Source organism: Papaver somniferum, chromosome 7 (assembly GCF_003573695.1).
Source record: "Papaver somniferum cultivar HN1 chromosome 7, ASM357369v1, whole genome shotgun sequence".
NCBI classification, from domain to species: Eukaryota; Viridiplantae; Streptophyta; class Magnoliopsida; order Ranunculales; family Papaveraceae; genus Papaver; species Papaver somniferum.
Window position 1 is genome coordinate 195,612,798 of NC_039364.1, and position 17,440 is coordinate 195,630,237.

At 36.7% G+C, this 17,440-nt stretch overlaps 1 protein-coding gene across 2 annotated transcripts; it reads left to right on the forward strand.

Annotated features, from left to right (window-relative positions):
- The first annotated feature begins 4,300 nt into the window (after positions 1-4,300).
- Positions 4,301-6,912, forward strand: LOC113293252 (protein trichome birefringence-like 2). Of its 2 annotated transcripts, none has more exons than XM_026541953.1 (5): positions 4,301-5,076; positions 5,319-5,514; positions 5,605-5,801; positions 5,893-6,051; positions 6,157-6,912. In XM_026541953.1, the coding sequence occupies exons 2-5, from the start codon at positions 5,398-5,400 to the stop codon at positions 6,503-6,505; spliced, it is 822 nt and encodes a 273-aa protein (XP_026397738.1). In that variant the 5' UTR covers positions 4,301-5,076; positions 5,319-5,397; the 3' UTR covers positions 6,506-6,912. The 2 variants fall into 2 exon arrangements, with proteins under 2 accessions (XP_026397738.1, XP_026397739.1); XM_026541954.1 differs by having other exon boundaries at positions 5,441-5,514.
- Positions 6,913-17,440: the final 10,528 nt, after the last annotated feature.

Below are 17,440 nucleotides of genomic sequence, written 5' to 3' on the forward strand. Positions count from 1 at the left end.
TCACTATTTGCATAACGACATAATAGACTTTATCCTTGTCACACAAAAGATTTTACCCTATTTCCCGTCAAATAAATGACTGCTTATGCATAACTTTTGTATTTATCAAAAGTCCATTCGTCCTTTCATCAATATGAATGCTAATTTATGAACGACTTTACTTTTGACAACATATGGGACCTTCAAGTTCACGGATGCAAACAATACATATCCCATAAACAATTAAAATATCACAAAATCATAAAGACTAATACTGCAATAACAATCTTTGCCCTTAGAAGGTAGAATCAATCTTTTTCGCACGGATTTATACCAAGAGTGGTTAACAAAAGCGTATAAAAAGATTTCCTTAACAAAGAAGAACATACAAAGTCATTGACGACTATGCACCATAGTTCACATGAGATGATTGTGAACACTCAAGAATATATAGAAATGTGAACTACTACCCGCTCTCGAACTTCCTTCTTTGTGATTCACCAACATCACTCTTGTAACAGCCACAAAATAGCTTAGAATAGGATTTTTCCAAGAATCCCATTGCCCAAGTCCAAGAGAATAGAACAAGTGCAACAAAACGGAGCAAACACTAAAAAATAAGAGACAGGATAAAGGCCAATATTAACTCATCCAATCATTGAGACATTCTCAGAGGACGCTATGTAGCCGTTATTCACAGATCGATTCACATCAGAGCAATTCTCAAAGTGATTGAAACTTTTCATGGCTTACGTCACTAGGTGAAATAAACTTGATCAAAGCGAAACTCTTTACCAACACACGATTTCGAGATAAAAGATAAGCAATGAATGCTCAGCTCGAAATGTCAAGTATGTATGATCTAGTCTATATAGCATACGACGTTTGTATCATAAGAAGTAGGAGATAGAATAGATATACTTTTGAGTGATAGATAATTTCAAATCTCCATATACCTTTTTGTTGATGAAGTTCCACGGTTCCTTGTATAGATCTTCGTCGTTGTATGATGAATCGCCATGAAGTCCTTAAGCTTAACTACACTTTTCCTATCCTAGTCCGAGACTTAGTTATGTAGGCTAGAAATCAAGACTCATAGTTTTGATCACTAACATTGATAAGCATGCTTGAGATAGCAACGCATGCGAGGTTGACCGAGCTATGCTCTAACCCAACCTCTTCTCTTTTTCATCTTCGTCACCTTTTTTACTGCTGCTAGTAACCCAGGATAAATATGAGAACAATTTACAAACTTGGTTTCGCCCTAACCCTAACACTAGAACACCAAAACTCTACCAGTTTTTTTCTCACACTGAATTGACATTCATGGTAGCACTCGACCCTCCCAACAAAGAAACCAAAACCTAAGCACAAGGTTTTTACCACTCTTTTAGGTTGGATGTCTACGAACCTACAATTTTAGGCCTATATAGAGAACATAAACTTCGCCACCAAGTATTAGTCTCCAATTCGGAAACTAAACTCTTTCGTAAATTCTATCAAACCTAGATTTGGAATCCACCCCAATATGAAGACGGTCCAAGAATAGGAAACCCATGATTTTTTTTCATAACATTTGAAGCCAATACTTTGGTGTTACGACAATCCTACAAAAATGAGGACAATCCACCATCTACCACTTTGAAAATCAGTCGTTGAAAATTAACAGTCGAAATTTAATTCGGTAGATGGTGAGGTTAGTATTTCGAATTTTTTTTTTTTGTAGGAGTTTAGAGTTTAATAAGGGGAACTTATAGTCCAAATGTTAGCTTCGAATCCATATAAAATTGTTCATAGTAAGTTTTACACAGTCAATTAGTAAGTCAACAAAAAAGTCAAGAACAAACGAAACCGATCCTTAGCGCATCGATAAGCAACAAATTTTCTGGCATAAGCATACATAATACTAGTATATACAGGCCTGTCAATGGATGCTAACGTAACGAAAATAGGCTCTGCCGCTGCCGTTTCCGTTAAAATTTAGCGGATATCCGTTACCGTTCATTTCCGGCGGAAATAAGAAATTCAAAAACGTTACCGTTACGTTGGACTTACCGGATAACGGATATTTTTCCGCTGTCGTCCGGTAAGTCACAGGACAACCACAAAACAGGCTAAAAACACAAAACAAGTACACATAACAGCTTTAAAATCCAACAAAACAGGTTCTAAATCCATGCCACACCAAAAAAAGACATACAGATGTTCATGCCATTGCCACACAAGAAAACAAGTTCATAATATTCATGTTTTTTTTGCAAAAAAAAGACATCTCCATCTCCATTTGAGTCAACAACTGCAAATGCATTCCTCCTCCATCTCCAGATTCTCCTCTGCCAAGTCCCAAGTGCCAACTGCATCTGCAAATGCATTTACCTTACTCCTTAGTCCTGAACTTCTGTATTTTGAAAGAAAAATCAAAAGTGTTAGACATTTTAAGCTGGCAATGTCATTGTCAGTGCAATAAGCCAATAAATTGCAAATAAAAAAAAGATTAAGATGTACCTGTAACACAACTATCACTGTCACTGAGAGTGAGATCTGGCAGCCAATCACCCAAACAAAGCAAAGCTTCAACAAGATCTGGAGCTAATGAACTCCTGTGAGATGTGAGAACTCTGCCACCAATACTAAACATAGATTCTGATGCTACACTTGTCACTGGAACTTCCAATACATCTCTCTAAAATAAGGATGCTCAACTATAGTGATTGGATAACCATGTTTAGCAATCATTTTGGCAACTAGTGTCCTAGTAACAACAGGATCAAACTTCCAATTCGCTAACTTGGTTTGAGCATTACCTGTTTTGACAGAAGTAATCTTGCTTTGTCCTTTCTTATTGTCAGGCTTTTCTTTGCAGATTTTGGCATGGTAATGCAAGCGGCTGGTTCCTTGGTTATTGGGAGCAGGTATTCTCTTGTGACAGTGTTTGCATTCAGCTATCAGTACCCCAACCTCCTTCCCACCTTTTACTGTCTTCTTTCCAACCTTCCTTTCAAAATCAACCCATACATCAGACCTTACTGAGCGCATTTTTTTCTTCTCTCCAACTATAATTGGGTCTTCATCTACTTCTACATCTTCTTCTTCTTCTTCTCTAGGATGAATTGCAGGTGTAATAGAAGCAGGTGTTGAATTCACTCCAGAAGCTTGAACTTGGTTGGATGCAGCAGCAGCAGCAGCAGCAGGTAAATGTGATGCAACTGAAATAGAGAGATTTTGTGAAGACCCAACATGGTTTGATGCTCCTCTTTCGCTTTGGGACATGATTAATTTCACAAATCTGAAATTGTGAACCCTAATTTCAGAAACCCTAAATTGAAAATTGAGTTTTGAAGATTGAAATTAAACTCAAAGGAAATTGAAGAAGAGAACCCTAGTTTCTAATCAGTAATCACACAGAGAAGATGATGATTTCTAAGGCAGAGAAGACGATGCTTGATTCATCATCCGTAGTTTCTCTCTTTTTCTCTCTGAGAACTTCTCTGTTGTGTCGAAGTGAAGAACAGAAGAATGACTGAATGAGATGAGATAAACCAAACAATACATAACGTATAAAAAGGGGAACTTATGCGCAGGCCCAAAAAAAATGTGCATAACTAGTTATGCAGTACAAAGAAAATGTGCATAACCAGTTATGCAGATGCATAAGACATTATGCAGTACATAACAATGTGCATAACTAGTTATGCAGATGCATCAAAGGTTATGCTTATCATAAATCACTGCAGATGCAAAGAAAATGTGCATAACTAGTTATGCAGTACAAAGAAAATGTGCATAACCAGTTATGCAGTACGCACGTTAGCGGATAACGGAACTAAACCTAACAGAAATACACGGTTCCACTACCGTTACGTTAAGAAGGGATTATCCGTTAGCTTATCGGTATCGGATATCCGTTTACCGCTATGTCGGATGGTAGCAGTAACGGCTAACGGATTATCGGTATCGGCTAACGGAAAATTGGTATCCATTGACAGGCCTAATTATATATTAGACCCTGTAACATACTGTACAAAAACTGAATTTCTTTCAGTGACATGAATACAAGATCTGAGGAAAGTCAAACCAAAAATTGATATCACCCCGTAACACATTCTCCGACGCACCATCGATCAATCACCAACACATTCAATAGGCGCGCGCCAGTAGGCATGAATTATAAAAATAAAAAAAAAAAATTTGGAACCTGGCCTAAATTATTGATATGTTTACCTAATTATTAACCTATTTATTTTTACTTCTAATTAAAAATATGTCGTATATTTAGCTTTTGTTTGTCAACGGGAATAGTTCCTGAACCCTGAACATCAATCTTTCGATTTCTATGATTTCATTTTACTACAAGAAATTCTCATGAAACAACTTCGGAAATTAGAGAAGTTATGTCCTTGGCAACAATATATTGTGCAGGTTCGAGGAGAAAAGGATCATCAGTACTCGTTGGTTTCGGTTTCCTCCTCGGTGCTTCAACTCTTATCGTAACAATAATTTTTTTCATGTTCCCATCATTTATAAATCCCATGCTTCAAAATAATCTTCACAGATTTTAACAAAAAATTCCCTTCTCTTTTGATAATTCCAACACTACAACTACTACTAGCGTTACCAGAAATGATTTTTCTTCAAATCCTTATCAAGAGCTAAACGAAAGCTCAACCGCGCAGAATCAAACAATAACGGCTTCTTCTTCTCCAGAGTTAACAAAAGAATTCACACAGACGGATCGAACGAAAAGTGTAAACTACTCTAGTGTTGTTTACGGTGGTCCTCCAAAAGTTAAAGAATTGGGCATTCCACCTGGTAATTTTTCTAGTAACAGTACAGCAGTAAGTTGTATGATGCGAAACCAGAAAATGCAGATGCCTATTCTTCTCATGGTCGGCCCTATTGCAATATATTTGAAGGTGAATGGGTAAGGCCGGTCAGCAATATCCGAGAACCATTTTATCCTCCAGGTATTTGTCCTTATATTGGTAGACAACCCTTTGATTGTTACAATAACGGAAGACCTGATGATGCATTTCTAAAATTGCAATGGAGATGGCAATCTCGCCCAACAAATGCAGGATGTAACAATAATTTTCCAAGGTATATAATTTTTTTACTTGCAAATTAATTCTGAATCTTAAATTGTTGTCTTTAATTTTGAATCAGACAGTTACAGATTTCTTAATTTGGACTTGTGAGTTTGAGTCTTTAACCGACTGTTGACTTGTGTTGACCATCTTGGCTTCCATTTGAGTTGACAGAATTTGGTGTATAATGAATGCGTTTGAGATTAGTCAGACACCAATGGTTCTCAAATCCTTTTATTGTTGTTCTTGTTGCAGTTCTCTTAATGCATCCGATTTTCTGGAAAGATTAAGAGGGAAAAAAGTAGTGTTTGCTGGGGATTCTCTGAATAGGAATATGTTTGAATCGCTGATTTGTATCTTTTGGAATGCCGTTCCAGATAAAACAAAAGTTCATGGACTTTCCCGGCGTTTCGGTTTCAAAATGAGAGGCGATAAAGCGTATAAATACGAGGCAAGTTTCATTTTGTTAAATCAGAACCTTGATTTTGCAGTTATGATTTCTAATTCATTTTCTTCTACTTGCTGTTATTTTTCTAACCAGGACTACAACTATACGGTAGGATTTGTGTGGTCTCCTTTTCTTGTTTATGAAACCAATCCTAAGAATCGAAGAAAGAATGAGCCGGAGAGAATGAGATTGGATGTAATTGACCAACGTGCAACATCCTTCTATCGTGACGCTGATCTTGTAATTTTCGATTCATGGCATTGGTGGGTTACAGATAAAACTAAGAATGGGTGAGCACACCACAAGGCAAAAAAAAAGTTATCCTACATATATTGCTAATTTGTCATTCTTATGTGCCTTATATGGGTATTAAAATTGCAGATCAAATTATTTTCAAGAAGGCAATTACTTGCACCCGAAATTAGAGATGAGAGAGGCATACAAGAAAGCTCTTACTACTTGGAGAAAATGGATGGACAAGAACATTGATCCTAACAAGACCCAAGTTGTTTTCAGAGGATACTCAGCTAGCCACTTCCGGTAAGTAATTGCGAGTCTTAGAGACATTTCTTTCCTCAATTAAAGAAATTTCTTAGTCACTGCAATGTTTAATCATGTACTTATGGTTCTACGTATTGCGCACAGTGGAGGTAAATGGAACACAGGCGGGAAATGTAGCAGAGAAACGGAACCGATCATGAGTAGTGAGCCATATATAGTTAAGAATTCTCCGCAGGTGAACATACTTGAAGACACAATTCGTCAAATAAAGATGCCGGTCATATATCTGAATGTCAGCAAACTAACATACTACAGAACCGATGGACACCCTTCAATTTATGCAAAAGGGTGGAAAACGAATGAGGAGAGGATTGCAGCTGCATTAAATCGTGAGGATTGTAGTCATTGGTGCTTACCTGGTATACCGGATACATGGAATGAATTGTTGTATATTTCTCTTATGATGGCCGGTAAAGGATCATTTGGTCGGTGAAAATATACACAGGACAAAAGGAAAAATTGATCAGTCATGTCAAGGGGATGAAGAAGGTTGCTAACATAGTCCTAGGACATCACCTGGAGATTGGGATTCTATAACTACAAGAGCCTTTCAACAACCGTCATTCGTGAGCTTTCCAGGTGATTAAGCCAATGTGACTCGGTAGCCAAATTTTTTTGGGACGGACTAGCATTGTCCTGTTTCACCTCAACAAGAAGCTTATCCGGTCCCGAGGGCTTAACTTGTCTCAGGCCCATAATCTACTTATTTTCTGAGATCTAACACCGTTGAGATTATTAGTCCCACATTATTGAGCAATCCAAGATCTTGCGGTTTATAATTTCTTAGGACCTCTTCACTCATTGCCAATTGGTTTTGAGTTGGATGCCCGTATTCTAACATGGTATCAGAGCAGTCTATTTGCGACGAGTCATTGACCGCGTCTTTACTCTGTGTCACCCGATTTAATTGTTCACGTGTTAGACCCAACGAGGCTACACGTGAGGGAGTGTGTTGAGATTATTAGTCCCACATTGTTAGGCAATCTAAGATCTTACGGTTTATAATCTCTTAGGGCCTCTCCACTCATTGCCAATTAGTTTTGAGTTGGATGTCCGTATTCTAACAAATACCTTGATGCCTCTCTGAACGAAGCTCCTGACTCAACGGACTGCTCGTAGATGAACACATTTTTCAAATACTGGGGCCTAAACTGTTATTTTTTCGATATTACTTTAAATTTCAAACTATCAGGAAACAGGGTTAACAAAAGCAAAGAACTCTTCTTTTGTTTTTCGCTTTTCGTTTTGTAAATAAGTTGTCATCGTTCGTGCACAAGATAACAGCTAATCATTTCGTTGAAAAAATACAAAAAATATGAGATGTTAATTTGAATTGGAGTATACAATTTTTAATGGATTTTCCAAATTTGTATAATTGAGAGTGAGGTTTTGCATTCTCCAATGCAAATTATCATCATTTTTCATGTTTTTTTAATTATGTTTGATTTTATAAGAGCAACTCCTATGGGAAAAGCTCGTCACATCATTTCTCATGTTTTTTACAAAAATTAACAAAATATATTTGATTTTATAAGAGCAACTCCTAAGGGACAATCTCTCCACATCTTTGTGATGATTCCCATTTTATGAACCAAAAATGTTACTATGGGTAAATTTTTCATCTATATATTTGTGAACTCCAGATGGTACACCTCAAATATGTAGGGGTTTTCCTGAGGGTGTTTCTCTGGAAAGTCCATTCGGTCATAAGCTGACCATACATACCATTCACACATATGAGAATAGATTAAACAACTAGAGAAGTATTACACGTGGATATCTAGTACGGATGGAGTCATTTAGTAAATTTTGGTAAGAAATTGTGGGATTGCATGGTCCCAGATTGTTGTTGGGAGGTTTCCTGATTGCCTTCCATCAGCTACATAGTTTGCTAGTCCGTCCAGCACCTGGTTTCCTTCTCTATAGTTGTCTCGGATAGTGCAATGAGGAATTTTCTGTATTCTCTGTTTTATTTCAACAATTATTCCCGAAAGATACCATGGAGGTTCAACGAAGGATTTTATGAAGCGCATGAGGTTTTCAGAGTCCGTCTCAAAAAGAACTTTTGGCCATCTTCTTTCGGTCGCAAAACTGGATGCCATTAACGTGACACAAATTTCGGCTATTACTGCAGTGGTTTTTCCCAATGGTTGCAAAAGATCCATTATAGGTCTCGCTTCTGAATACCTGCAAATGAAACATGCTCCTTTAATTTCTGGGTTTCTATAAGAAGTTCTATCGGTGTTGATTTTTATCCTATTCCTATCCGGATTGGACCAGCCTACTGAAATAATTATTGTTCTGATGTTGCTTGATGGTTACCGGTGGGTGGTTATCTAGGGAGAACCGAAGGTGTGATATCTTTTTCCCAAACGAATTTTTATTGCTACTTTAAGGATTTCTTCAAGATGTCTTCAGTCGTTATGTGTTTTTTTTTTATGAATGAGCCCATTTCTTGTTGTCCATATAGATCAGAAGAGAAAACAATATGACGTAATAGATAAGTTTGGGATAGTGCCTTGCAGGAGTTGGAAATGGTTGTTTGGGAATTTAACTCGATTGGCGAATTTTGGTTGGTGTTTGGGTTGATTGAAATACGCGTGGGAAGTGTGTGGTAGGCAGTCACTGGAACTAGGCAGTGAGTTCAGTTGATTCCGTCTCAGCATTGTAATGAGGGTAAATATTTGTATCGGTGGGATCAATGCTTTTAGGATAGAGAAGGTCGGTAGACCTTCATTGATTATTTCCCACAAGAAAAGATTATTTTTGATGGACATGGTAAGGTCCACAAGAACTTGGTGACTGGGAGGGGGTTTAAGTGAGAACGGTTATAGCCAGTTGGGTTACGCATTTGTAACATGAAGTAGTGGTTTATTTTCCAGAAATAGGTGGATGTTTATGATTCATTGGGTTACCAGGGTTGGAAGGTTAGTTAGCTTATCATGCCTTCAGTTATGAGAATGAAGGTCAATGCTATCAACTAATACCATAATGGGTAACATTGAACATGATCAAGATTTTCTAATTGTGGTTGCTAGACCGTTTCCAATACGATGGAATATAAGTTGTTGTAAAGAAGGTATGAGGGATCCAAGTGTTTTCATTGTGGAATAAAGGAGAAAGGAATCAGTATCATGCCTTGGAAGATAAGTTGTTGTTTGAGATTCCAATAGCCGAGGCTTGCCCAGATGGAGTTAGGCGAATCATGTAGAGTCCAAATTCTTTTTGTTAGAGCGTTGCTCGGTCGAACTCGTTAGCGTTGCTATCTCAAGCTTGTTTTTCAAGTTTAGTTGATCAAAACTATAGTCTTGAATTCTAGTCTACCTATAGGAGTTTCAGACTAGGATAGATTGTATAGTTGAGATTTATACTTCACGCCGCTTACAACTGAAGACGAAGATCTACTGAAGAACTCGGAGGAACTTCATAAACAAAAGGTATGTGGAGACTAAAACTTATCTATCCTCAGAAGTCTATTTTATTCTTACTTATCTTCTATTGAGACAAAAGTCGTATACGATATAGTCTTTCGTATCATACACATTTGATATTTCGAGCTGAGTATAACTCGCTTATATATTTCTCGAATTACATGTTGGTAGATTTATGTCTTAGCTAAATTCATCATTATTACATGAGTTGTGTGAGACAGTCATTTGATGTTGACTTGGAAAGTTTCGTATTGGTCATTCGACCACTTGAAAATTGTTTATTAGCTAATGGTGTGTGTGAAACATCCATTATCGTCTTCTAAGAATGTTTCAATGATTGAAATGGGAGGTAAGGGCTAAAACCCATGTCTGGATACATTACGGTTTGTGTACTAAGTGTAAGAACTGTTTTGATATAATTCAGGACCGAAAACTAAGTTTGCATACCCGTTGGAAAACTGTTTTAACTGTTAAGTCAGGGTACTTAAGTTTGCATACACCTTCGCAAACTGATTTAACTGTTGAAGTCTGAGAACTAAGTTTGCATACCCGTTTGCGAACTTATTCACCTGAGTTTGGTCTGTAACTAAAGTTTGCGTACCCGTTTGCAAACTGTTGGTTCATCACCAATGTCCGGAACTTAAGTTTGCGTACCCATATGCAAACTTAAGTGGTTCAAGTTCGAAAATCGGCAAAGTATGAATTCATACTCATGAAAAAATACATTTATATAATATGGAATGCAATCTTTGCAAACCGTGACTTAAGTTTTCATGAATTGATTCTTTCGAATCATTCCGATTTTGCTTCAATTGGATCATATATAAATTTATGTAATTGTTAACAATTGAACAACTCTATGAAGAACACAATTAGATTTTTTGGTTATCATTCATGATTGATTGATCATCATAGTTGATCTACATGTGTTAGATTAATGTGGATTAGACAAAAGTGTTCATATAGATAACTTTGGTTAACTACTATTGAGCCAACCTTATGTACACGTTTAGGTACGGTTACCCATATCCAAATGAAGTAAATTTCATTTGTGTGTGATAAGCTAAGTCCATCTAACGGTGGAGATATATTGCTTTGGTTTCAAGCAAAACTTAGCTTGCATCTTAAATCAGGATTTCATCTAATGGTGAATAATGAATGCTTTGTTTGCTACTAAGCAAACCCTGATTTGAAAGCTATATAAAGGTGAACTCTAGCAACTGGGAAACCTAATCTCCACACCTCATGTGTGATACTAGTTGTGTACTAGAGTCGGTTATCCATTAACCTAGGTTTTTCCTAAAACTATTTAGGCCAACGACTTGAAGACTTGATTGGGATTCTGAAGCCAGTTCCAACTATTTTCTATGTAGTTGTGTATTCTGATTTTACTTGTTCTATCGTATTGGGTACTATCTTCTCTAAGAGTGGATCGAGATTTTTCTCCGATAGATAAGATATAAAAAGTAATCACAAAGCTCTTTATCTAATTCTTTGTGATTCCACAATAACTTGTTTTACTACCATATAGTTGAGTTATTGTGAAGTAATTGATATTTCTAGGCTGCTCTTTGGGAATATAAGACCGGATTATAAATTGGTTCATGTGCACCTTGATTTATCATAAGACGGAACAAAACTTCATAGGTATTTTTGTGGGAGGCATATTTATCTATCTAAATAGATTTTTTTGTGGGAGACAGATTGGTTTATAAGTATTCGACTTTGGGTCGTAGCAAATCTTAGTTGTGGGTGAGATCATCTAAGGGAATCAAGTGCATAGAGTCCTGCTAGGATTCAGAGGCGTAAGGAACGCGACTGTACCTTGATCAGTGTGAGATTGGTTAGGGCTCAACTACATTCCAGTCTGAAGTTAATCTTGTAGTGTGTTAGTGTCTGTAACGACTTAATACAGTGTGGTGTTCAATCTGAACTAGGTCCCGGGGTTTTTCTGCATTTGCGGTTTCCACGTTAACAAAATTTTCGGTGTCTTTGTTCTTTCTTTTCCGCATTATGTTTATTTATATAGTTGAAGTATCACAGGTTGTGCGTAGTTCAATCAATTGGTAAATCCGACCTTGATTGTTGGATAGGAATTGATTGACACTTGGATATTGGTTTTTGGTACCATCCAAGTTATTTCTCATATAGATCCGGCTCACAGATCTCTATCTGTTCAATTGCAGATTGATTTGAGAAATTGAGATATTACTCTTGGATACTTTTCCGTGATTGATTCTGACTGTCTAGCTGATTCTTTTGAATTGTATTAGAGTTGTCCATACAGATTGCCGAACAAAATATTGGGTTTGGTTGTTAGACCCCCGCTTTTTCACTTTTCATGAGCAATGCCTCATTGTGATTTTTGCTTTTCCTTATGCCTGGCTCCCTTTCAGCTTTCGGTTTAGTTAGTTTCTCCCAACCTAAAGGATGTAGTTTTTTAGTCGTAGAGTCATGTCCCCAGAAAAAAATTCTTGGTGATACGATCTATCTGCTTATGCAAATAGGTGGGTAGAATATATATTAGCATAAGGTGATTGGAAGTAGGTGAAAATGAAATTTTGGTGACCACTAATCTCCCTGCAGGCATAAGGAATTTTGTCATTCATCCATTTGCTTTATGTGCCAAACGCTGAAGCAGTGGAACAAAGACGTGAGTAGAGGTCCTCCCTTTCTTGAAGTGCACCCTTAAATAAATAGGTGAGGTTGAGGTGGTTGGCATGTCAAAGAAATGATGAAGATTTCCCACATCATGTTGTTCCAGTCTCGGATGGTGGATAATTGTATATTTTTCTGTGCTAATTAACTATCATGTTGAGGAATTATAGGACTGAAGCAAAGTCTTGAAAAGGTTGTTGCTCTCCTTCCATGCCTTGTAAGTGACGAAGAAGTCGTCTGCGTACGAAAACCGAAAATATAACCTCTTTTCCTGAGCAAGTCAGGGTGTGCTAGCAAAGGAATGAATTCCAACTGATGAAAGTACGGCAGATTTTACGTCGTCTTGCCAGCCTCGACACAACCTAGTCCCTTTTATCCTGGCTTGGGTACAGGCTGCACAAATACACAGTCGTCTGTGTATATTTGATGTAAAATAGGCGTCGCCTTTTGAGATATTTGTAGACCTCCTACAAGGTTTTGGGTTACCTGTTTTCCCAAATTTGTCTATAGGATTTCCGCACAGATTATGAATATCCAGATGTATATATATTTTTTATTTTTTTGTACTCATCCGATAGAATTTTTCATTTTTGGAATAGACGCAATTAGGGACAGATATAAGTGCTCTTAATATAGTTTTGGTTTTGTTCACATTAGGAACGCTTATCAGCATTCCTAATTTCAAAATTTTGAAATCGGACACTTTACAACGGGATGAGTTTTTCGTAAATTCTTTTTTTTGGAATATCTGGTCTACTAGTGACCGGATGGATCAAAATTTTTGATATTTACCCATGGTGGATTTGGCCACTCATTGATGCGGTCCACATATATATGGATACTCCTTAAGTTATGTATGATTTTACCTTCATGCCATAAGAATTGCCTAAAAGCATAGTTATTATAATTGGACGAGTCACGATTTGACTCGTATGATTCAGTCCAATATTTAATACTTCTATTCGGATCGTCGCTAGGAACCGTATCTTTTGAGAATCAAAAAGATTCTCCTAATTTATGCGATTTTTGACTGATATTAGTTTGACCAGTCAAAGTAATTTGTTTCTTTTCTGAATTCACTCATTTGAACTTAAAAAGTTGCATAGAAGCATAGTTATTACAATCATACGAGTTAAGATTCGATTCGTACGATTCCGTTCAATATTTAATATTCCGATTCAAATCGTTGCTAGGAACAGTATATATCTATTGAGAATCAGAAAGATTCTCGTAAAATATGTGATTCTTGACTGATATTGGTTTGGCCAGTCAAATTAATTTGTGTCTTTTCTGACGTATCCCATTTGAACTTAAAAAGTTATTTAAGGAGAATTCGATCCCTTGTCCACCTTCTCACTTGGTTAAGTGTTGAACCATCCAAGTCTGTTTGTGTTGTAATATAGACTTTTATTAGATTTTTTTTTGAAGCATATTTTATTAGATTTATGTGAATTTGACCTATTTATAATCCTAAATTAAGTTTCTAAGGTAATAACAGTCAACCTTCAATTCACGATTCAGTATGTGATTCGATCCTAAAAATATGAAAAGGACTCGTATCGCGATTCACGATTTCACAACGTTGCCCAAGAGCATCTCCAAAAATAGGAATAATAATCTTACATGAAGATGTTATTTAGACCATCATTTAGAAAGGTTTACACATGTTGCAAAAATAATATTTTTTTACTCATAAACTGAAAAAACGGGGGTCTAACAGCCACACCCAATATTTCGCTTAGAAATCTGTATGGACTAACTCCAATATATTTCAAAGAGAATTAACTAGACAATCAGACTCAATCAAGGAAAATACATCCAAGAGTTAGATCTCTATTTCTCAAATCAATCTGCAATCGAACATATAGAAATCTGTGAGCCGGATTAATATGAGAAATAACTTGGATGGTACCAAAGACCAATATCAAAGCGTCAATCAATTTCAATCAACAACCAAAGGTTGGATTAACCAATTGATTGAACTACACACAACCTGTGATATTTCAATTATATAGAAAATGTAATGCGGAAAAGAAATAACACAGACACCAGAAATTTTGTTAACGAGGAAACCGCAAATGCAGAAAAACCCCTGGACCTAGTCCAGATTTGAACACCACACTGTATTAAGCCGCTACAGACTCTATCCTACTACAAGTTAACTTCGGACTGGAATGTAGTTGAGCCCTAACCAATATCACACTGATTAAGGTACAATCACTTTCCATACGCATATGAATCCCAGCATGACTCTATGCACTTGATTTCCTTAGCTGATCTCACCCCACAACTAAGAGTTGCTACGAACCAAAGTCGAAGACTTGATAAACAAATCTTTCTCATACAGAAAAGTCTATTAAATAGATAAATCTGTCTCCCACAGAAATACCTACGAGTTTTTGTTCCATCTTTTGATAAATCAAGGTGAACAGGAATCAATTGATACACCAGACTTATATTCCCGAAGAAAAGCTTAGTAACATCAATCACCTCACAATGATCTCAAATGTATGGTAGCAGAACAAGATATTGTGGAATCACAAACGATGAGACGAAGATTTTTGTGACTACTTTTTGTCTTACCAATCGGAGATTAAATCTCGAGCAAATCTTAGAGAAGATAGTACTCAATACGATAGGACAAAGTAAGATCAGAACACGCAACTACAGAGAAAATAGTTGGGTCTGGCTTCAGAATCCCAATGAATTTTTTAAGTCGTTAACTGATGATATTTTTACAGTGGTTGTAGAAGTGGTAAGAAAGAGGTTCGTTAAGACTTGTGAAGGTTGTGATTTTAGATGTAAATTTTAAGAATAAAGAAAATAAAGCAAGTAAAAATTGATGTAAAGATTAAATTAGAGAAACTGGGGTTCAGGATTTCACCATTCACCAATATTCATGTGATTTAATGTTAATTTTTATCATGCAATTCTAGACAATATTACTCCAATTTAAAAGAACTTGTGATTCTAATCATTGCCTTAACTAGATTTTCAAAACATTAATTGTTAATCGCAAGCATGAAGTATCAAAAATCCTAAACTAAGCATACTTCATCAAGAGAAAACACAACTAATTAATAAAAATCATTTACTCAATTTTCATTCGGTGCAAATAATCATAAAAGAATTGCGTAAATAATTTTAAATAAATTTTACCACATAATTATTGGAAGAATGGCTTCCTCCATCGCCCCGAAGGTTGGATTTAGCTCCTCATATTATTCACTCGCTCAAAATATTGGTTCATAGCTCAACAGTGTATAAAAAGAGGTGAAAAGAGCTAATACAGAGATTCGCAACAGTTATAAGTGTTACAATTACACTATTACAGAGAACGATAAAGATGAACTGTCGTTTTTACTGTAGCAAATAAGTCTGCCTACAAAGTGTCGATGTTACTGTAGCATGAACGACAGTTTTTGATGGGTCGTTGTTCTTCGTGTTCTTCACAGCACCAGCAAAAAACTCGTCTCTGCAACTCTGATTTCACGCCTCTGTGATGCTCTAATCTCCGCCCAAACTCTCCATCCTCCTCAATGAGACCCCAGGAACCTATTTATACCGCAAAACACCAAGAAATCTCGCTCATTATCCCACAATAATCCTTCATTACTCGGTGTTAAAGAAAATATTCTTGGGAATATTTTCTTTCCATTCTGGTCTTCTCACACGATTCTGTTGCTGTCGAATATCCTTATTTGTCTTCTACACGTTTCTTCTCCAGTTTAACACACTCCAAACACGTCTAAATCTTGTGCAATCCCGTGATAGCCTCTTCCGAGAATAAACTCCCCTGAATTTTGCTTGCGGGTTATCTAGTCCAATTGGACTGAATCCAGCACCTATACCACGCCTGTTGAGCCAAATAACACCTCCCCTAACGATTTCAGACGTTGAGTCTCATCAAAACACAATCGAAAGTTAGAACAAAAATTTGCAGCGAGTCTGCAAAAAGTTTCCCGCCAAAAACTAGATTTGAAACTTTTGCTTCAAATCACTGTTCTAGCCATTTTTGCTTCTATCGGACGACCATACCAGGTCTGTTTAGGCATAAGAAAGATACCCATTCAATAATCAACACTTTAGTCTTATTGTAAAGCTTCCAATTCTCAAACCCTAATTTTCCCGCCAAAATTCAAATATTCAAAGGTTGAAGATGAAGTGCCCTGATCCAATATACGGGTGCCTTTAACAACTGGGATGTCTAGGGGTGCCCTTATCCAAAATGAGGGTGCCTTTAATGCCTTTTCTGGGATGCCTTTAACACTTTTTCTGGGGTGTTTCAAGTACTTTCTCCGGGAGTTCTCCGAGCAACCTTTCGAACCGAATTTTCCAACAATATTTATTACTCAAAAATACCTAAAAATACTTAAAAAAACACAATATTAGTACAAAAATCGAGTTCCAACAATACAAACATTGAGAACAATTTAGACACAAAAATGTGTCTATCAAATACCCCCAAACTTATTATTTGCTAGTCCTCGAGCAAAACGAAAATAAAACCGAGTTAAACTCGGGTGGGTTTATCAGAGGTGTACCCACAAAAACCATGACTTCTAATTGGTCAAAAGTATCCAAAGAGCTATGAGGACATACAAATTCTCAACCTATCTCCAAGTAACTAGAATGCCAGAGAAATTAAAGGTGTCAGCTCTAAAGATGACTGAAGAAAAGGGGAGACACATCCGCAACACTGCTAGATAAAGAGATATCCGCTACACAGCTAGATAAACATTGTAAGATGCGTCCGCTGCTTTACAGCTGGATAAGATTAGGAGAGAGATAAATATGAGAGGGACATCTGCTACACAGCTGGACTAATTACGTGTGATGAGTTAAACCAGTGCTAGAAAGATCTTGTGCCATATTGAAAGCGGACTAACAAAGCAACCAAAATGCATGTTTCTTCGACTCTCTCATAGTACGCAGTAAAAACAACGTCTTCTTCGGTCTTCAAATGTTGATGATAAACTCTCGAACCTCGTAGAACCTTGACATGTTAACTTTTCTCCTTAATTTCTTGCTTGAAACTTCCTTATAGATTTCTACTTCCCTATGGCCTTATTGAACAAAACGAAACGATGATTTTTTTCATTTTTCAATTTTTCATTTTTTTTTTGACACAAAAATTACAAGACAAAATTTATATGGCCATGAGAGAAGGACTTTAAAACTTGGATCTTCGCAACTTATGATGTCTTGGTATCATGAACTTCAACAACTTATATCATTTGCTCTTATAACTTCTTGTAACTAAGTCTTCAACTTTGATT

What these genes read in the sequence shown, in the direction of transcription:
- LOC113293252 (XM_026541953.1), top strand. Translation starts at nt 5,398, where the DNA reads ATGTTTGAATCGCTGATTTGTATCTTTTGGAATGCCGTTCCAGATAAA. An exon ending in ATAAAGCGTATAAATACGAG is followed by an intron (nt 5,515 to 5,604) that starts GCAAGTTTCATT and finishes TTTTCTAACCAG; the next exon opens with GACTACAACTATACGGTAGG. An exon ending in ACAGATAAAACTAAGAATGG is followed by an intron (nt 5,802 to 5,892) that starts GTGAGCACACCA and finishes TTAAAATTGCAG; the next exon opens with ATCAAATTATTTTCAAGAAG.